The 22,894-nt window shown below is 39.0% G+C and overlaps 1 protein-coding gene across 1 annotated transcript in view; it reads right to left on the bottom strand.

The window, feature by feature from the left end:
• SEL1L (SEL1L adaptor subunit of ERAD E3 ubiquitin ligase) overlaps positions 1-12,965 on the bottom strand; it is a 59,868-nt gene extending 46,903 nt beyond the window's left edge. The window contains exons 1-3 of the mRNA XM_045562441.1: positions 12,782-12,965; positions 6,842-6,879; positions 5,754-5,985 (exon numbers count right to left, since the gene is read on the bottom strand). Coding sequence (XP_045418397.1) covers positions 5,754-5,985; positions 6,842-6,879; positions 12,782-12,851 — 340 coding nt within the window. The 5' untranslated portion in view covers positions 12,852-12,965. The remainder of the gene's footprint in view (positions 1-5,753; positions 5,986-6,841; positions 6,880-12,781) is intronic.
• Between the last annotated feature and the right edge of the window lie 9,929 nt (positions 12,966-22,894).

Here is a 22,894-nt window from a genome sequence, read left to right as displayed (position 1 = left end):
CTGCCATACCTGGGAAGGAGGGAACATCCTACAAATCTGCCAATCAATTTAGTGCGCCAGCTGCAAAAGAATGCAGAGGACTCTCTAGCCCACGGGCCAAGCAGCATGGGTACCATGGAGTTCGGAAGTAACCTAGAACAACCAGCCTGGGTAGTAACGCAACTCCCAACTGTCCAATCAAAGTGGTCCCATCGTGATGTCTGAGTCACTAGGGAGGTCCCAATCCAGGCACTATAAAACAAGAAGCAGACCATAACCAAGTCCCTTTTTGGCACCCTTCCTTTTGCTCTCCCTTTGCTGCAACAATGGGTCTAGTCATCATTGGTGGCGTATATATCATGCTCTATAAACCCATATCTTGCTCTTGCCATATGATCCTATGTTTCTCTCCTCGATAAACCTCATTTTCATGCTTGCCTTATTTTGGTGCATCTGGTCATTCTTTGACCACGGGCACACCAAGAGCAGACATTTCAGACTAAAACCTGGTATTTGTATCTTAGTTTTTAGCAAAAAAGTTTAAAAAGTAAAAAAAAAAAAAAAAATTTTTAAAAATAGAAAAAAGCTTATAGAATAGGATATAAAGAAAGAAAATATTTTTGCACAGCTGTTTGTGTTTTAAGCTAAGTTTTACTACAAAAGAGCCAAAAAGTTAAAAAAAAAATTAAAAGTTTATAAAGTAAAAGAGTTACTGTAAGCTAAGGTTAATTTGTTATTGAAGAAAGAAATTTTAAAAAATAAATTTAGCATAGCCTAAGTGTACAGTGCTTATAAAGTCTACAGTAGTGTATGGTGTAGTCCTAGGCCTTCACATTCATTCACTACTCACTCACTGACTCACCCAGATCAACCTCTAGTCTTGCAAGCTCTGTTCATGGTAAGTGCCCTAGACAGCTGTACCATTTTTTATCTTTTATACTGTATTGTTACTGTACCTTTTCTATGTTTAGATAGATTTAGATACACAAACACCTACCACTGTGTTGTAACTGCCTACAAGTATCCAGTAAGTAACATGCTGTACAGGTTTGTAGCCTAGAAGCAATATGCTATATAATGCAGCCTAGGTATGTAGTAGGCTACACCATTTAGGTTTGTGCAAGTATACTCTATGATGTTTGCACAATGATGAAATTGCCTAACAACACATTTCTCAGAACGTGTCCCCCTTGTTAGGCAAGGCATGACCCTCCTTCATTATCAGTGGGGTATTGCGGGTTAGGTCCAGGATCCCCTCTGATATCAAAATCCACAGATGCTCAAGTCCCTTGTATAAAATGGTGTAGTATTTGCATATAATCTATGCACATCCTGTCTTCCGTGAGGGCGGCCTTGCTGAAATTACAGGAAAATATTCAATCCTCCAATTCTCTAGTAACAGCTAAAGATCAATCCTATGAGCTCTCTCTCATTTTCTCTCCCTAGCTAGCAGGCACCTTGCAGGGACTCTGTTTTCAAAACATCTGAAAAGAGCCAAAAGGACAGAAAGGAAACGTAAATCTTTCTCTTTACAATCACCAGCTCACAGCCTTTAGAATTTGTTTTATAGCCTCTAGGAGTTCCTGAGAAGCTCTGCGGTGGACAGCAGGGGGGCAAACTCCAGGTCTTAATTTCCTGTCCTAAACCATATCAACAGAGGCAAAATCACATTCCCTGAGATAAGCCTGACTATACTTCAGAGATAACCAAGTCTCCAGGAACAGAGAAACAAGAAAGACACCTGACATCTTGCAGTTGCCTGCTATAAAAGCGGCAAGCCATTTGGCCTCGCTGCTAGCACCCCCTTCTCTTTCTTTGGGATGCCACATTGGCTCCCTGCTTTCTTCCCCCCACCCCTTCCCCGCTCTCACTCTCTCTAGCCTTCTCAGAAGAAAAAAATAAACATTTTTTACTTTTATATCTTAATTTCTGCATGAGAAATCTTTCTCCATCAGTACTGTGAGCACCTACTGGGCTTTCCACCCTAACATCTCCTATACTTTAAATCATCTCTAGATTACTTAATAATACCTAATACAATGTAAACACTACGTAAATAGTTGTTATACTATTAATATATTGTTTAGGCTAGGGAATGACAAGAAGAGTCTGTATTTGTTTAGCACAGATACAGCCATTCATATTTTTTTCCAAATATTTTCAATTAGTTGGTTGAGCCACAGAGCAGAATCCATGGATACTGAGGGCTGACTATATATAAAAATCCATGGATTTGTAATGATGCTTGTGATACTGTAAAAAATATATATGGTCTTCATCCTGCTTCCGGACAAATAGCTCCTAAAATCCTTGGAATCTCAGAAAGGGTAAGAATGTCTTTTGTAAGCTAACGAATGATTGGTGGCAGGAAGCTCCCAGATAGTCTCCAGGTGGGGGCTGGTTGCCAGGGGAACTAAACATGATTGGAAGGTTGGAACTTTCAGTCTCACCCCACAATCTCCCGGGAAGATACAAGGGCTGAAGGCTGAGCTGTTAACTCAATGGTCAATGATTTAATCAATCATGCCTATGCAACAAAGCTTCCATAAAAACACAAAAAGATTTGAGTTCTGGGGGCTTCCAGAGAGCAGAACATGAGGATGCTTGTGGACAGTGACGCGGTCAGGTCAGAGAGGGCACCAAAGCTCCACGCCCCTTCTCCCATACCTTCTCCTGTGCATCTCTTCCCTCTGGCTGTTCATCTGTATCCTTTGTAATATCCTTTATAATAAATGAATAAATGTAAATTTACCCATTTTACTATATTTCTCGGAATTCTAAGTTCTAGCAAATTAACTGAACCCAAGAAGGGAGATTGTGAGAACCCTAATTTACAGCCAATTGGTCAGAAGTGCAGGCAAACAACCTGAGGCTTGAGGCTGGCATCTTAAGTAGGGGGTAGTCTTATGCGACTGAACCCTCAACCAGTGGGATGTGAAGCGTCTCCTGGTAAATAATGTCAGAACTGAGTTAAATTGGAGGATATCCAACTGGTGTCTGCTGGAGAATCTGCTGCAGAACTAATTGCTTGCTTGGTGTGTAGGAAAATACCCCCACACAGAAGTGTTCACTCAGAGAGTGAGAGTAGGAAAAACACTTTGGTTTGGTTTTTCCTATATCCTTACAATGCTCAAAAACAAAGCAGAGCAAAATAAACAAACAAACTACTCACTGGTCTCCTTTGGAGGTTGCTTGGGCACTAAATTCTTATGTGAAAACATTTCAAGGGAAAGAATCAAGAGTGTATCCTGCTTTCCCTGGTTGGACTATATTTCAGAGTAATAAAATACTTGATGAGGGAAAATTCTTTATAAAAAAAATCCCAGGTAAGAAATGCAGGTGGAATGGTAGTATTAGAAAGTCACCACTTTGTAACCCCTAATGAAATAAAGGATCCAGACAACAAACATAAATGATTGCCAAAACCTCTACGCAAAAAAATCAATGAGGAACTTTACAATGGCTGGATCAGGCTGACATCAATTAATCTCACTGATCTTAACTCATCACAAGTGGGAAAATCAGATGCTATATGCCTCCAACATAATGCAATGGAAAGTATACAATACCACCTATGAAAAACTCTCAATAAAAACATGGAACCAAGTCTACCCAAGCCTCTAGCGCTAACTTTCAGTTTATAGACTATACTTCAGACAGTGGAATAAGCTAAATGACATTATAAGGATATGCCGAGCTAGATCCCAAATGTGTAAAACTGTATAGCACAAAGGACATCACACATTTCTTTAACAAATAAAATGATACTTTAAAACAAGGAAGGAAGAACAATTACAGATTAGGAGAAACCTAAGATCTTAGTTTGGATGCTGATTCAAACAAACCAATTATTAAAAGATACCTGAAACAATTGGTAAAACTGAAGAGTCTGGGTATTAGGTGATAAAGGACTAATGGCTAATTTTGTGATTTTGTTAAAAAAAATTCTTACTTTTAGAGATGCATACATAGGTTAAAGAACATGTGGAGTTTTTTCTAAAATACTCTAGGAAAGAAACAAAGGGCAAATGTGTGTGGGGTGGTAAAGATGAACTGAGAAAAGCAGAATGCTGAGGCTGCTGAAGCTGGGAGACAGGTGGGTACGGGGGTGGGGCGGGTGGATCATTATACCCTCGACTTCTGTGCATGTTCAAAAATCTCCCTAAAATAAAAAGGGAATGAATTAAACTATAATATTTGGCAAAAATTTTAAAACAGTGATACATACTTGGCTGAGGTACAGGAAAACGATATTTTCAAAGGAAGTAAACAGAATTACTTTTCTCAATAACAATTTAACAATATGTATCAAATGTCTTACAATTTTACATTTAATCCAACAAATTTACTTTTAAGAATTCTAAGAAAATTTCATTGCTGTGCATAAGGATGCATATAAAAAGATCTCCCAGCAGGATACTGTAAACAATCTATTTAACTATTAGATTGTAAAAGAATAGTAAAGGACATGGGAAAATGTTTACAGTAAACTGTTAAGTACAAAATACAGGCTGTGAAACAATATATATATTTTGACCCAATTTAGTTTTCTTAAAATTTTTTTTTTTTTTTTTTTGAGACAGAGTGTCACTTTGTTGCCCTGGCTAGAGTGAGTGCCATGGTGTCAGCCTAGCTCACAGCAACCTCAAACTCCTGGGCTTAAGCGATCCTACTGCCTCAGCCTCCCGAGTAGCTGGGACTACAGGCATGCGCCACTATGCCCGGCTAATTTTTTCTATATATATTTTAGTTGGCCAGATAATTTCTTTCTATTTTTTTAGTAGAGACGGGGTCTCGCTCTTGCTCAGGCTGGTCTCGAACTCCTGACCTTGAGTGATCCACCTGCCTCGGCCTCCCAGAGTGCTAGGATTACAGGTGAGTTTTCTTAAAATTATTCATACACCAAAAAAAAAAAAAAAAAAAAGTCCTGAGATTGTCCACAATGTTAATAATAGCTGTAATTTCTAGTTGATGGGAAAAAAGCACTTTTAATTTTTAAAAAATAATTTTCCCAATTATGAGTATGGTATATTTATAGTAAAAAAGTTCAAATTTTTAAAATTCAAATCCAGATCAGTTCCTGCAAATGATTAATAATGGAATAATAAGTCGGTAAGGCAGTGATCTTTAAAATAATAAACTAAATAACAAAAGGGTGAGGGTGGGTAGACAAGGCAGAATGGACATATTAATAATTAATTTTTTAAAGTATAGGTGTTTAGCATACTATTGTGAAAAAGATCAAGTTTTAAATTTAAAAGTAGAAGCGTCAAGGTGAAAGTTACAAGAGGATTAAAGTTTACATAAGCTTCAATTGGAGAAGGATAAACATTCTAAATCAAATTACCTAGGATGACTGACAAGGTTATTGTAGTAAGAAACCTAACATAATTCTGAAAATAACTGAAGTAGCATGTTAGACAATTCTTCTTGAGTTTCTGCTTTGTGTACTACCCTGACAGATTATTTTTAAACTTTCTCAGAGAGAAATTTGTTCATATACTGGAGTCTAAAAAGAAATGTTAGGATATTAATATAATACAAATGCAGTTTCATCTGAGCTCAGCTTATATAATTTGGGTCAAATCTGTTAAGTCACTTTGATATATTAAAATCTAGACAATCCCATAAAATTACACTCTATATACTATATGTGGTTAATAATCGGTAAAACCAGCCTTCTTCAGCTTCCTCACTCACTACCTTTAAAATTTCAGTTGTCTCCTTCCTCAATAAGGCAAAAAAAGGCAAAGAAAGAAAACGTCCAGACTAACCTGGTTTCTGTACTTTCTTTGGTTCTTCATAGTCCTTGTTTTCTGGATTTGGAGATTCTAGAAAGCTGGTTTCTTCTGTGACACTTTCCCCCTCTTGGCTCTTGAGGCTGTCTTCCTCTTCTTGAATGTGGGTTTCCAATTCTGATTCTTCTGAATCAAGAAATATCTGACCAGCGACTACTCTGCCTGTGGTGGTATGGTCCTTTACCGACTCATCTGATGGCAAAGAAGTCTGAGAATATAAAGTATCTTTAGTTATCAACAATACCAAGAATCTCTCCAACTTCGTTTGACCATTACTGTTACTAATCCTAGATACCATGTCTCCTTCAGCTCCTTGAAGTGCCACACTCATCCATCTCTATTGGTTTTAGCAAGTGTTTGTCACATGCCTTCATCACCTGCCTAACTCTTACTCCTTCTAATTTCAACTTAGATGTTATTTCCCCCAGGAAGCCTTCCTTAATTCCTGGAGTCTAGGTTGGGTTCTACCCCTACATGCTCCCAACATACCTTATACTTCCCCTATGATAACTCTGTATTGTAATTTCCTACTTTTATCTTTATTCCTTCAAATCTAGAGATCAGAGCTCATAACTGATTGGCCTCCTTGGATATCTAAGAATCAGCTTTATTCATTTAATCAATCAATAAGCATATTAACTCATCAGACTTTTTTTTCAAAATTGATAAGTGGAAATAAATGGCAGAGGTTAAGACTTCAAAATTGAAAGAAACTAAAAACTCAAAAAAAAAATCAATCTCTCATTAGGCAGTAAAAATTTTAGTGCTTTAAGCCTTTTACACACACATATATACACACACACACTAAACAACAGTCAAGTTGAAATTAAACCTGACAGTGAACACCCTTAATGGAAATATTTACTGTTCCCTCTGGTAGGTCAGTGATTTTTTTTTTTCCCCCAGAAGAACTAGAACTAACACTGATACCATCTATCTTTTTTTGTTCTTTTTAATTCAATTCTGTTACTCAAAAATGCAGAATTCATATCCTTTCTAAGGTACATAATTTATGCTTTTAAGTTGCGTAGAAAATACTGACAAATACAAATTTTAGTACTTACCTTGGAGTCTAAGGAGTCATCCTGGCTGCCTTCTTCATCTGCAAAGAAATTTTAAAACAATTTAGCCATCTTCCCTATTGGGAAAGTATAGGTACTATTAAAAGAAAGCACAATATACATAGCAAATAAATACAGCTAATAATAATCAGATACTGGGTAAGTAAACCTAGAATTATTTAAAATTTGGTTGTATTCAAAAATTATTCAGAAAAGGTTAAGTGAAAGGAAAAAAATTAGTTGGGAGGGTATTCATAGTTTTTTTCTTTCTCTAGGGAAAACATTAGCTTCATCTGTTACAAATGTAGAAGACCAATAGCTTCCACCACCAAAAACTGATACTTCTTCAGATTCCATCCAGTTCTTATGTGTATAGTCTATTACTGAGTATGAGTTACTAAGTTCATAAAAATATATCTCTAATTTCATACTTCAGGCTTCCACCTATTCTGTTCCTCTGCTCAGAACTTGGAGTTACAGTAGACTTATTCTAGTGCTACTAAAATAAGTACTTATTTTAGTGTTAATTAGTATTTTATTACTCCTGAGGATGGAAACTAAGAATAATAATAATAATTTTTTTTTCAGATTTTGGGTCTCGCTCACTATGCTGCCCAGGCTGGTCTTGAACTCCTGGCCTCAAGCGATTCTCCTGCCTCAGCCTCCCAAAGTGCTGGGATTAAAGGCGTGAGCCACTGCATCCAACCTATTATTATTATTTGACAGCCGAGTTGCCAGGAAAATACATTTAGGATTTGTGTTTTACTTCACTAAGAGGTAACCAAATACAGATAAAAAGTAGCATCATACTATTATGTACTCACTCACATTAGAGCTATGTATTAAGAAATCAATGGCTTATATTAAACAAGTCACACATCCAGCCACTAGTTACAACTTTCTTCCAAATTGATAGTCTGGTTTGGTTTTGTCTGATTATGTTAACTTTCCTTCTATTATTCTTTCTGTATTTTCCAGATATTACTTCTATTCCGGCTGCTTGTTATTCTTTTTCCTGCTCTTATGTAAACACATGCACAACTCAATATCCAGACGCAAATGTTTGATCTTTGTATTCCTTGCCAGTTTAACAAATCTGTCAGATGCTAAATTTCCTTGTTGCTCTTAAAATTACCTGATTTATCCAGGAGTGAGTTTCAGTATTGTCTGCTCCATAAGCTATGTGAGAAATTCACCAGTAGACAAAATGCTGTAAGACCATGTAATTTTTACTAGAAAATTAGGTATTACAGTTGCCATTTATCCTTACTTCATATGGTTATATCCCAAATATTATTTGTAACTTATAACTCTCTAAAATATAACAAAAATATGTTTTGGAGTTTGTTACCAAAGGACTGAGCTGACTTTAAGAAATATAACCAACTCAATTATGCACAAAACACACAACTATCTTACAATATTTGTTTTTCTTTTTTTTTACCCCTCCCATTTATTTTGAATATTTGAAAAAAACCAGTCTACTAATAAGGTTTTGCCAGGAGCTGTCAATTAAAAGAAAATTTAAATTATAGCTACTATTCATATTCATTTACTTTTAGGTTATCTTCAAAGTCTGTTTTATTTTTGGTAGGTGGAAAGGAGAAGGCTATGGTATATATTACCATAGTGCTCATAACACTTAGTGGTAGTGAAAACAATTAACAATTGCCCTTCATGCTAACTTCTTCACAAATACCACCCAAAGCCCAAGTTCTAACAGATAGTTCAAATTCCATTCTCAGCAAATTTTAAAGGAAAAAAATTCATGTCTATTATATATCAAAGTTTTATGTATAGATACATGTAGTTAATCAGAAACATCAACTAGTTAATATATCAAAAGCAGATATTAAATTTTCAAATGTATACAACATATCCCCATATACTGAAGCTTTAGATTAGCTGGAACTCTAAATGACTAATCACTAAATTTAGTACCTTACCACAACAGGTCAGATAGGTAACCAATAGGTAAATATTATAGATAGCTATAAATAAATGTAAAGACATGTACATTTGAGACATTACAAGCTGTTAGGCATTAGAGTAGCATATGTGTTTCTGAACTCCAAGAGACATGATTTGTTACATCAAGGTTATTTCAAGTGAATTGCATCATCTTCTTTTTCTTTCTCTCCCCCTCTCTTCACAGACTAGGAACATAGACTAATATTACTGGTAAATAAGAGAATTCTTTTTCAGTTACTAAACTGGGAAAGCCTACTCCAGATGGTAGTCTTCAAGCATAAGCTATTTTCTCTTTCAAACTGATATACACATTCACATGACGCTTTTTAAAAAGTTGCTTATAACCTAAGAACTTCTGATATGTAGTATTTAGGTAAACATTAAAGAGACTAAAGTTATACATAAATAAAAAAGCAAACAGTAATGCTTTTATCAGAACACAGAAACCAAGCAACAAGAAAAAAATGCAAAAGGATTCAAGGAAGTTATAGATTTCTCTCTTATCAGTATCACATCCAAAATATAATGGTTCACATTACTTTATCAATTATACACCTTCCTTTGAAAAAGATCAATTCTTTTTTTTATTATATCAGCGAATAAAGCTGCAAAGCACTAGGGATATTCTTTCAGGGAAAAGTGATCATTACAAATTCATTTCCTCACCTGTCATGTAAATTAAACAAACTAGACTTTCAAACACAGAAAGTCTAAATAGTTTGGTGAAAAGAGACAAGACATTCTGTCTTCTGCTTAGGCACTGAATCTGTGCAGATCTGTGCAGACAGTCTTGATTCTAAATTTCTCCAATTCTGAGGCCTGGAGAGCTATGTTTGAGAGCTGGGTTCCTCACACATCAATTCTGACACACCTGGTTCAATATTAAAAGCTTGTTCAGCCTTCATTTCTCAATCTGTCAAAAGGGGATAATATGGTCTGTCCTGTTGCCTCTCAATGATGTTTTAAGGAACTAAAATAGTGAAATAAAAAATCCTCTGCAATCTGAAAACTATTCTCTAAAGTTATGGTATTAATAAACTATTACCTGAAATACCTGGCAGTGGACCTAATTAAAAAGACTAACATTGTTTGGCACAAAGGAAAAAGAGGGTAAACCATTTTCCTCTTCCTGACAAAAATAATTTCTAAGTAAGGAAAATTATAGCCTTTTCACTATTATCTTGAGAAAATGAAAAAATATCTTATTAATCTCCTCCTTTAAATTTATTTATTCACAGGGAAAACATTTCTAATATAAGTACAGTCGTGTCACTTAACAATGGGGATATGTTCTGAGAAATGCGTCATCATGTGAACATGATAGTGTACTTACACAAACCTAAAGGGTATAGCCTACACACCTACGCTTTATGGCATACCCTATTGCTCCTAGGCTACAAACCTGTTCAGCATGTTACTGTACTGAATACTGTAGGCAACTGTAACACAATGGTTAAGTATTTGTGTATCTAAATATATCTAAACATAGAACAGGTACAGTAAAAATACAGTATAAAAGATAAAAAATAGTACACTTCTACAGAACACTTACCATGAATGGAGCTTCCAGAACTAGAAGCTGTTCTGGGTGAATCAGTGGTGAATGAATGTGAAGGCCTAGGACGTTACTGTACACTACTGGGGACTTTATAAAAACTGTACACTTATGCTACACTAAATCCATAAAAAAATAAAGTAACTGCACTCCAACATTTTGACAGCTATGATGTCATTAGGTGACAGGAATTTTTCAGCTTCGTTATAATCTTATGGGACAGCTGTTTTATATGTGGTCTGTCTTTGACCAAAATGTTATTATGTGGCACATGACTATATCATATTTTTATATGCCTCTGAAACAAGATAATAAATAACAGCTAGTAGCAGTGATGGAATCAAGATTCCCTTTGTTGGCTAACCATTTTCTATCTGGTAATAGATACAACTTCCCTGGGTAATTACTAACATTCAAACACAAAATTATCACCAAAAACTTGATTTTTATACTGGAGCCAAACTTTATATCTAAACTTTTAAAATGAGGCTGGAATCCTGTATAAATAAGCACTCTAATGAATAAAAAAGTCAGCTGAAAATCCAACATTTAATTTATAAACCTTGACCTCACACAAGGGTCTTAGGATATTTGAACGTCATGTGAGCATGGTACTGCCTTTATCACCCTTTAGCATACACATCTGTATCGTTTTAACTCTGGCTAAGTAAGGTTTTTGCCTTTACCAGAGAAATATTTTGGCACAGCTCTATGAGAGCAGACATTTCTTGAAAACAGTCCTCTACTTACATAAGTACAACCCAAAAATTTAAATTTCAGTATTAATAGTCTTTTATTATAACACCCTGAGAGTCCCAACTGTTAATTTTCAAGTATCATCTCCACTGACATAGAGCTCTAAGTATATGAAGTATAATTAAAGAAAGATTTAGGAAAATTTCCATGCTTTAATTTTCTTTAAACTCTGCAAATTGAATTCAGACGGATATACACCATGTTCTTTAATTTTTGAAGTTCTCAAACTTTAGTGTGAAGAATCAGGTATCTGCAGATTGTTAATCTTAAAAATTAAATTTTTAACAAACCCATAAAAGGAATTCTGATGCAGGGGGGCCATGGTCCACCAGGTACTCTACCCATCAAACTCAATACCTTCGTTTCATACTCCTTTTCATCAAATAACTGCTAGAAGTGCTTCAAGAGTTATGTATAGCCTTCAAAGATTTGGTCATAAATGCAAACCATCACTACAAATGGAGGGAGGGGACTGGACCTCAAAGTATGATGTTGGCAGTAAAGTAATTAGCATATGCTTCTTGCTACTGAAATAGTACCTCAAACCACATCATGGATAGAATCTTAGGTTTAGGCCTCTTATTTTAGAAGCAAAATGATTATTATGGCATTGATTTACAACTAGGGCAGATAATTTGGGGATTCCAGTAACCATCTGGAGAATTTTCTGTTAAAAAAAAAGAGTTGACATTTATACTCTGCCTTGTTCCAAAAAAATGTAAAGCCACAGAACAGCTGTCTTGTTAACTGAATCTATTAAAATTCCAAAGCATTACTGTACTAATTTTTCTTTATCAGCACTTAAAGGTCTAAGTATTTTTTGTCAACACTCCGCAAATGGAAGTTTTTAGATGTGCGTAGATTAAAATATTAAAAAAGAAAAAAATCATTTTCAGAACCAGAGTATAAATCAGCTAATTGGAAAATCAATTCAAAAGCACGTGAATTTCTATATGTATATAAAACGTTCAAACTATTTGCTATTCGTTTTATAAAAACCAAAATTTTCTCAAAAATCATAAAATCACTGTCAACAAATGTGGGACAACTAAACAGTGTGACACAAGTCACCACTTTCTCAGCAAGGTTTTAAAAAGAGGATAGGGAGTGGCTACAATTTTGATCAAAGTCTTCGTTTTTATACAAATAGAGCAAGGACTATCTCAGGTGTTAAGAAACTTACCAAATCACTATCAACATCCTGGTCTTGATGGACCCTGCTCTGCCTGAAATGACAGCTTCAGGCGTTGTCAATTACTCAATTTACAAATCCCAAACCCAGGGTTCCAGATCCATTGCAGCACATAATCTACATGAGGGTTGAGGAAGCCCCACTCGGGCTCACGTGTCACGATGTGTCTAAACTAAACCAGTTGTCGGGATTCATTCCCATGGAGTCAATTGCTCAGTCGCGTTAAGTTTCTTAGGTGGGAGAGCGGTGTGGGCAGGGCGATCGCCCCTTCTTGTCTTCCCCCCTCCAGCTCCCTAAACTCCCCTTTTAGCCCAGGTCAACCGAAGCCCAAAGAGCAGGTGACAGCCCAGTGCGAGTTGTGACCAGAGAGAGCGGAGTCCGGAGCCTGGAGCCCCCACGGCCCTGCCCACTGACGGAGGCCGGGGGGCCGGCGGCTCCGGGCCTTCAGCCTGAAGGGGCGGATACTGACCCGAGGATGCCGAGGCCGAGCCCAGCAGCACCGCACAGAGCAGCAGCGTCAGCCCAAACCGGACCCGCATCCTGCTCTCGCGGCCGCTGCCAACCCACGGAGCTGTCGCCTTCGCTTCTGCCACCACGGACTCAGACGCCGCTACCTCGCCGCAGCTCTTCCTGCTCTAGCCTCCTTCCTCCGCCCCTTCCCAGGCCTCCCTGACCCAGCGCGCAGCCAATCCACGCCCGCCGCCGCGGGGTCTTCGCCCAATCGCCGTGGTTGCCCCGCCTGCCTCGTTGACCCGCCCCGGGGTCTTCCATTGGCCAATCGTTGTGCGAGGCTCCCACAGCAGCTTTCCCGGTTGGACCACGGCCTCACCGACATGGCCCCAGCTAATTGGTAGCGTTGGTTTCAACCATCCCAGAATCAAAAGCTGGGAGAAAAGAGTCTCACCGAAGACTACAATTCCCACAATGCACTTCATGAAATTCCTTTGGTGTGTGTTCTTGGGAAACGTAGTCCATCGTGGAGCAAGAGTTACAAGTGTAGGTGTGTATTGGAATTAAGAGAATTTAACACCTGAGCTAGATATTAACTGAAGTCTATGAGTCCACAAACCTTATTTTTTTGAGCCAAAATAAATATTAAGGAACACAACTTATAAGGTTAAGAACTTGTAATGTGTTAAGCGTCTCTTCCTATTTGTTTTATTTAGAAAATTTGTATTAGACATAGTGATATGAGCACTGAGAAAAATGCAGCAGCTATACTGAAAACCAGATTTTTTAAAAAAACTTAATTAAAACAGTACCTTAGTATATGGAAACCAGGGCGCAACTCAGTACTTGTTCTCCTTTCCTTGACAAAACAAAAGGAAATAAATCCACTCAGTATAGATTATCTCCATGCTAATATTCATTTTTACGAGGTCCACCAGATAATCATCCAGAAAATGTGCCAACAGCCTTTGCAAAATCCTTTTAAACACTTGTCCTCATCCCTGTCTTCTTGTGAGTTGCTTTGTTCTCTTCCTCCCTAACTAGAGTTAGGCCGGGTTGATGTGTGTGGAGGTAGAAGCGATAATGATTGCGTTGCAGACACAGAAATACTCAGTGTAATTCCAGGCATGCTCCCACTGGGTAGCAGGGCAGTGGCTTTAGTGTTCCTGCACCTTATTTCATCAAACTTGGTCATTTAGCTTTCCCTAGCACCTGCTCACAGTCGGCTCTCTGGCCTGGAACATTGCTAGGTCAAGTGCAGGGCTTTAGAAAAGTCCACACTGGCCATATATCTTGACACTTGACATCTCTGGGTATTTGTCTTCCATCTTCTTTGAGAGAGAGACTTTTTTCCAGGAAGAGGGTCACAAACTAACTGCGGTTCTCATTCACATTGTAAGGCATGAAGGAAAGATATCTCACCAAAAAAGTTCTATTTTCTACTACAGTCTCCTTGATTCTCATCTCCATTTCTGTCACTAGCAATGTTTCCCCAGAGTTCTTCTGATTTTAAGCCATAGAGTAAAATCTGGTATGTTTTTCTCCCTTTTTTTATCTTATCAATCATCAAGCCCTATCAATTTGAAATATGTAGTTATTTTTAATTTACTCTTTTATTATTTACCTTTTTTCTCTTTCTCACTGAAAACTCCCCTAATGGTCCTCATTTTTCCTTAACCAAGTTCTAGCCATGTGCACTGACATAATTCTTCCTTCACTCTAACCTAAATTGCATACCATGGCCGTATTAATTTTCCTTAAACACTGCTTTCATATACCAATTGAAAACCTTTCAGTGGTTGCCCTTTTCATAGAATCAAAACATATTAGAACTCCTACTCATAAGATAGGAACTTGTGCTGACAGTTCTACTCTCTGGTGGAAATATTCAGGAAGAAACTTCTGCCTTCCATGGAAAAAACAGCGATTATCTGATTGGTAAGACTGGGAAAAGTTTACTGCTTAGCTAAGGCCAACTTCTTTTTTCAGTTTTGTCTTTACTGAGTGCTTCTTATATTTTTAAGCCCTGTGCTGGGTGCTGCATGGACCAATTTCCCACTTCTTTTTTACTGCTTTTCAGATTTCCACATTACACAATTGTGCCTTCCCATGGGCTCCCTTGCCCTCTCCCCAAGTGCCCTTGCTGCTGCTTCTTCACCACAACCCTGGCATCCTTCCCAATTTCACTGGCATTTCATCTTGGATGACGCTTCTCTAACCAGGCCTGTCCTCATTAATCTTCATTTCTCTAAGTATCTATTGGAAAACCTTGCCTTGTAAATGGATCATAAACTTGCTGAGGGCAGAAACAATCATATGATTCTGTGCGTAGGTATATAGCACTGGACTTGCCACCAACCACTAGCACCAGATAATTATTTGTTGGTTGATAGATATACCTTACTTATCTGTTGTGAGGCTGAAAAGAGAAATGCAGGAAAAAAGCACTTTCTACATTGTAAAGCATTTTATAAATAATATGTCTTATTGATTGCTTGGTTGAAGTAAAAGAGGAAAATTAGTTTTATTCCCTTACATATTGAATTATTATTATTTTTTTTAAGACAGGGTCTCGCTCTGTCACCCAGGTTGGAGTGCAGTGGCATCATCATAGCTCACTGCAGCCTCCAACTCCTGGGCTCAAGGGATACTCCTGTCTCAGCCTCCTGAGTAGTAGGACTACAGGCATGCGCCACCATGCCCAGCTAATTTTTAAATTCATTTTGTAGAGACAGGGCCTCACTATGTTGCCTAGGCTGGTCTCAAATTCCTGGCCTCAAGTGATCCTCCTACCTCAGTCTCCCAAACAACTGTAATTACAGGTGTGAGCCACTACACTGGGCCTCAATCTCTTAATTTGAAAAGGGTTCAGAGCTGCTATAGCTTTTGACTTTAGCCAGCAATGAGTAACTGACATGAGAATGCTCATAGGACCTGATCTCCTGGGGAAATTCCAAGTCTCCAAAGCAGGTTCAGAATATGTTGTGGGAAAGTCAGATTTACTTTATCAGCCTGCTGCAATGCATGATGATTAATTAGGAAAAGGTGGTGAATTCTCCATAGCCTTATCCAGTCTGAGCACACACTCCTCAAGGTTCCCTGCCAATAATCCCAGTTAAAGTTATGTACTCACATCTACTTGTACAAAATGTTAATATTATTTATTAATTGTTGGACTTCTTTAATATTTGCTCAGCTGTCTTTTTCAATCTGTCCCTAGCAATGTTCTGGGGCATTGTCCAGAGATTTCCAGGTTGCAGAAAACCTGTTTGCCCTACATTACACTACAGCATAAGACCAATAGAGGTAGGTAATAGGTGCCTTTTTATACCTGAATAACTGGACAAGCATTTTGAGGTACAATCATTTTGTAGATTTGTTAACTGCTAGTTCTGGAGAGAGACTGGATTAAAACTGAATTTCAGTAAGAACTTGATTAAGTGAACTTTATAAGGTAGACATGATATTGATGTGACCTCTTTCCACTGAAAGGAATTAAGCAATCAGCAAATGTTGAAAACTCGAAAGTGTTGAGGACACAAACGCAACTTGCTTTTTGCTTAATGATGGTGAGACAACCTCCAGAGAATTTCCTGTGAATAGAGTGATTGTCACCAACTCTAGTGGGGTATATCTTTTCCTGTACTATTCTTAGGGATCTATTTGAGTTGCTAATGTGCACAGGTTGCTAGCATTTGTATCAAGGTATCTGCCAGGGCAGGATTAGGGAGAAGCAAGAAGCAGGATATATTTTCCTCTGAGGGCTTAGAAGAGAATGTACTTTTTTTGATATAGATGAGATGAATTAAAGTCATTTCTAGTGTGTTTCTTTTTTATGCATAAATGAAAAATATAAACCCTTTCATTATATAGTGAGATAGAACTTGGCATTTGCTCATGTACATTCTGAGCTCTTTAAGTAAATGGGCAATGGCTTTATACCTCATCATATCCCTCAACTTCAGGATAGTGTATGGTGGGTGCATAACAAGTAATCAAAATAAGTAAGCTTTGGATGTTAATGTCATTTTCCATGCTTATAAATAAAGTATTAAGTTCAGAGTGTAGATCACAGATCAAGGAGGAGTGTATTCGATCTATTTAAACTTCAAAGTTAATAGAAGGTGAAAAGGGGAAAGGGGCCTCAGGCTGTTTACCAAGTTTCATCCTAAAATGACATTTGCTTTGGAGGTGTTTGTTCTTTCTGAGCAGTATTGGCTTATGCCAGATGAAAGAAAATTCAGGATACTTTTATACCTGAATAACTGGACAAGCATCTTTGGGTACAATCATTTCATAGATTTGCTAACTGCTAGCTCTGGAGAGAGACTGGATTAAAACTAAATTTCAGTAAGAACTTGATTAAGTGAACTTGATAAGGTAGAGATAAACAGCTTGGAGCTTCCATTAAATTCAGAATGTTTAAGCCTTGAGTAGATGGCAATGTATTTAATTAGTGACTGTTGCATCAGGAACATTATATTCATAAGATATCCCTTCTTTCCTTCTTTCCTTCAACGAATATATTTTGAACACTACCAATGCCCTCCAGCCAAAGACTATCAAGAACACTTCTGTAGTTGAGCATATTGGCTTTATCACTCATTACAGTGGGAAGAACATATACCATAAGGTGTCTCAGTAAGAGGGTATTAGAAAGAACTTATTGTAGAATTTTGGCTTTGGTTGGGTGATTTGTGGGAAGGTCTAGGGAAGCTGGGTTTGCTCTAGATTGGATGCTGTTATTGATAGAAGTGTCCCAGCTTTCTATATTTTGATAGAAATAAATCAATAAATCTTAAGGGAGGGGAGGCTGGAATGAGGATAAAGCTGTAATTGGTAAAGAAGCAGCAGTCACTTATTTTGGCCAAGAGAGGAGGTGTTTGGTGTTTTGTGGGTGGCACAAGGGCCTTGTTTTTGTCTGTGATTAGATAAAATTATGAAATGGGCTTGCACTGTCTCATGGTACCCTGCTCTCAGAGTAACCTGTCTATTGTTGGTATTCTGTGAAATTGCTTACCTCTAACTGGAGAATAACATGGCCTAATTGTGAGTGACAGGCTGGGTTTCAATTGTCAGGGACTGCTCTTTGTTTTTCTTTCTCAGCATCTACTTTGTGGCACACTCGGAGCGTGGCTCAATTGCTGGGAATTGAACAATAAATAAAAGAGACAAAAAACCATGAAGTTACATAAATTATAATGTATTAGAGGTGATAAGCGCTATGGAGAAAAAAATAAAGCAGGGCAAAGGAATAAGGATATGTGGGGGGGGGCATTTAAATTTAAAATAGGGAGGTCAGGGTAGGCTTCCCTATAAAGCTCACATTTGAGCAAAGACTTAAGGTGATGAAGGAATGCGTCATGAAGATTTGGGAGTGAAGAGCTGTCCAGGAATAGAGAACAGGCTGTGTAAACGTTCCCAGGCAAGAACATGTCTGTCGTGTTCTAAGAACAGCAAGGAGCACTGTGTTTACAGAAGAAGGTGAGGGAGGGGGTGGGAGGATATGAGGTCTGAGAAGTGATTGGGGCCAGATGGTTTAGGGATTTTAGGCCAATGTTAAGGGGCAGGCAGAATGATGCTCCTTTTGATGACTTTGAGACTGGCTATCTCCAGGTGTGGCTTGGATAATGGCCTGGAGATCCCCTCTCTCTTGCATGGGAATGGCCAGATTAATTACACAGACTTCTTTATTAGTTGTTTGGATATGAGGCTAAAGTGACCGATTAAAACCACTGTACTCAAAAGTTTGATTCAGAGGAAGTTCATACAGTGGTTAGAAATTGAGATAGATAAGTACAAAATAGCTGTTATCAAGAGAAAGATCTTCAAATAAGGGAAATAACATTACTGTAAATGCAAATCACTCGAAAGTAAGTTTAGACATTTATGATGCAAAATAGGGCTTTGTAACCATTTCCTGCTTTTGAATAGGCTCCCACTGTGCCATGTTGATGAGGTCATATAAATCCAAATCAAAAAGCTGCCTTGATAAAAAAAAATAGGTGAGATATATAAATATATTTTTTATAAATCCATGAAAAATATGTATATACACAGGCACCTACATGCGATTAAAATAAACAGCATGAGAGTTGAGAGTAAGTAGCAGACATGATACTTTTTACTCCCTAATTATGTTAGTGTATATCTACTGAAAACAAGAAATTCTCTTACACAATAACCACAGTGCTATTTATCAAAGTTAGACATTGAACACTGATTTGATACTATTATTTCATCTACAGACTTTATTCAAATTGTACCAATTTGCCATGACCTCCTTTCTAACAATAGAAAAATCCAAGATCATGAGGTGTATCCAGTTGGTCACATCTCCTTAGTTTCCTTTTACCTGGAACAGTTCCTAACGGATGTGAGTGTATGGGTGTTTTCCTGAATCTCATGAAATTAGCATTTTTAAAGTGCATAAACCAGTTATTATTAAAGTGGGGAGAAAAAAAAAGAAACCTGGATACTGTCTTGAAACAGTGAGCATTTTTAGCACTATGTGTGATTAGTTGGCAATTTAGGAAGAGGTTAATCTGGGTATTTTGTTCTTGAGTAGCCATAGGGTATCAAAGCAGTGAGTGCCTGGTGCCTTTATCAGTTCCCCCATGTGAATTAGCCTGGGATGAACCATTTCCTTTGTCAGAATTTCTCAACTGTCAAGCTAAAGAACTGATTTTACTATTTAATAGCAGTTAAATTCATTTCCAAGTCCTGACAATTCTTGTCCCCTAATGTTTCTTGAAAATGCTACTGTTTTCTCTCCCTGTGATAAGGAAAACCCCCATCTGTTACTTGGCACAACAGCCACCTGAGACCCCCACCCCTCACGGAAGGGAAGACCCGCATCAGCATAACACTAAACCTATCACCTGGCCCATCAACTAATCTATTACCTGGCACATCAGCATAACACTAACCTATTACCTGGTGCATCAACTACCCTGTTACCTGGTGCAACAACATAATACTAACCTATTACCTGACACATCAACTAACCTATTACCTGGCAGGCATTAGTCACCTGAGACCCCTCCCCTTGGATCACCCCAGCTTAATAAAAGTGGGAAAAATTGGGCAAATGGGACTCAGAATTTGGTGGCGAGACCCCTCTGAGCCCGCTAGTAAAAAACCTTGATTCTCCAACTCTCTGTGTGCCTCTTGGTTTGTCCTTGGGACCAACCGCTGTAACACCTGTGGTCATCATCCTAGTCACAACCTTTATTACTTCATGCCACATAAACTTGCTAACAGGGTCAGCATCAGACTCATTTTCCTCAAACTCTCTTGCTCAAGAAGTGTAAGGGTTTCCTATAACCTTGTACAATGTATTCACATTCTCCTGCTTGACTGCCTAGCCTCTTTTTTCTTTCCTCTCCTCTCCATCTCCAATCATTGTATTTTCCCTTTTCCTCTAATACATATATTCTGCATTGATGCAACTTTACCTGCTTGCACTATCCTTTTCCTTCCTATGTTTTCCCTTTAGCTGGACTATTGCACTCATTTTCTGATAATTTTCCTTTTTAAAACCCAAGTCTAAATTCATGTTTTGTAAGAAGAATACATTCAGTTTAATCCTTTTTTTTGTTGGACTTTCTCCCTTTTCTAAAATATTTCTTTGTGCCATTTTGTATGTATTTGATCTTACACATTTTGTTACACATTTTTATTCCAGAATTATAATTGGGTTGTAGTGAGGCAAGTGCCATGTCCTGCAAAATAAATACTACCATAAAGAAAATCTCTTTATTATGAAAAGATATTGGTAACCCAACTAATGGGCTACTCATGTTCATCTTTAGCTCTACGAGAATCCATTATAAGGAAAAAAAAAGGCACAGTAGCCATTTTATTCTGCCTGGGCTGCTGTAATAAAATGTTATGGAATGGGTGGTTTAAGAAACAGAAATTTATTTTCTTACAGTTGTGAAAGTTGGAGGTCTGAGATCAGAGTACCAGCATGGTCATGGGTTCTGGCGAGGCCTCTCTTCTTGGCTTGCGGACAGTTGCCTTCTGCTTGTGTGCTCACATGGCCTTCCCTCTGTGTATAGGAGTGGAGAGGGCAAGATTTCTCTCTCTTCCTCTTCTTATGGGCCACCAGTCCTATCAGATTAGGACCCCACCCTCTTGACTTCATTTGTGGCAGCTCAGGAACAGTTCAGATAGGTAGATAAAAGGAGCTGCAGCAGCAGAGTTGACAAAATTCAGTGAAGAGGAGAGAAAGAGTATTCTTAATGATCTCGTACATCAGAGAGAGAGAGACAGAGAGAGAGAGAGAGAGAGAGAGAGCACGCTGAGAACTGTCATGAGGAATGCCCTGGACGGGAAGAAAATTCCTTCTGTGAATTGGAGGATTTGAAAACAAAGAAGTGTCGCCTGGGCCTTTTGAGACAACCCCATAGACTCTCCTCACACCATCAGGGATAGAGAAGCTGTGAAAATGGGGGCATGGCATATCTAGTTAGAGGAGGGTCCGGGAGTGTGGCTTGGGGGTGTGGAGGGGATCCCAATGTTCTTATATAACTGGGGAGAGAGAAAGTAGAGCACGAGGACCAGCAGGCTGGCTGCTGGGAGCTGGGAGGGTGGACAGCCCAAGCCATGCATGGCAAAAATGCCTGGCTGAACTCTCCCCCAGTCTTCTACAGCCCAGGGCCAGGCTGGGCGCCAACTGAGCAGAGGGAGGTCGAGGCGAGGCGTTGCCGGTGCTGAGAGAACTGACAACACGTTGCCCTAGAAGAGGACTCCGGTGGAGATCAGGGATGGCGCCTGTCCCCTTTCTCCCACTGATGCCACCGTGTGATTTAAACTTTCCCTGAAGGCAAGGTGCCTGGGATGGAGAGTGTGTGTGTGTGTGTGTGTGTGTGTGTGTGTGTGAATAGGTCTTGGACTGATTCAGTTTTAAAGTGGAGGTGACAAAACCAAAACAACAACATAAACATTTGCTTTATTAGGCCGAGGAAAACGTAACCTCTAAGTTATCTGCCATTCGTGAGGCTGCGGCACCAAGTTCAGAAATGAAAATGAGTCGTAATGCGTTTTGGTCACTGCTGTGAGTATGGAAGCGCACACCTGGACATCCTCAATCACCCTCAGGTTCGCCTACAATGACCTGAAAACCAGACGTGTGCTTCTCCTGTCGCCTGTTGTCTTCCAAGGGAGCAAGAACTGGGACGCGCCTTCCAGGTCAGCGGCCCCGGCCGCTCCGACCTGCGCCGCCTGCCGCGCTTGGTGGCCCCGCGCGCCCCCTAGCGGCCATTACTTGCGACGGCCCCCGGCAGGGTGGGCGGGAGGAAGCGCCTTTCCTCGGCGTCTCAGTCAGACTGAGGAGCTCTTAGGGAACAGGGCCCGAGGCTCGGAGGATTATGACTCTTGGTGACATACACGTGGCGTTTTCCTACAAAGCGTGGCCATTTCCTACAAAGCGTGGCCATGGTGTCAGGGTGGCTGAGGCAGGAAGATTCCAGAACCGACACTTTGCTGTGCGCAGACCGGGCCCCTCCTCCCACAGCGTGGCGCCCGGCGTGGTTCTGTCAGAAGTCCTGCCTCCTCGCGCTCCGAGGTGAGTCGTCTTAGGGGACCCCGTTCTCCTTTCCTGCTAGGAGCCCTCATTTGGGGCCATTTTGTCCTTCAGACATGTTCCGTTACATTAAAAAAAGACCAAAAAACAAAAAATCTTTTTACCTTAAACTAGTTTTTGATTTACAGAAAAGTTGCAAAGATAGTGCAGAGTTCCCTTATAGTCCACACCCAGTTTTCTCCTCCTGCTAACAACGTATATTAGGATAGTACATTTGTCGCAATGAATGAACCAATATTGGTACATTATTATTATTATTACTTTTTTTTTTGAGACAGAGTCTCGCTTTGTTGCCCAGGCTAGAGTGCCGTGGCGTCAGCCTAGCTCACAGCAACCTCACACTCCTGGGCTCAAGCGATCCTCCTGCCTCAGCCTCCCGAGTACAGGACTACAGGCACGTGCCACCATGCCTGGCTAATTTTTTCTATATATTTTTAGTTGGCCAGATAATTTCTTTCTATTTTTAGTAGAGACGGGGGTCTCACTCTTGCTCAGGCTGGTCTCGAACTCCTGACCTCGAGTGATCCTCCCGCCTCGGCCTCC

Source organism: Lemur catta, chromosome 1, assembly GCF_020740605.2.
Source record: "Lemur catta isolate mLemCat1 chromosome 1, mLemCat1.pri, whole genome shotgun sequence".
NCBI classification, from domain to species: Eukaryota; Metazoa; Chordata; class Mammalia; order Primates; family Lemuridae; genus Lemur; species Lemur catta.
The sequence above is the reverse complement of the archived record's forward strand: the minus strand, read 5'-3'. Positions and strand labels throughout refer to the sequence as shown.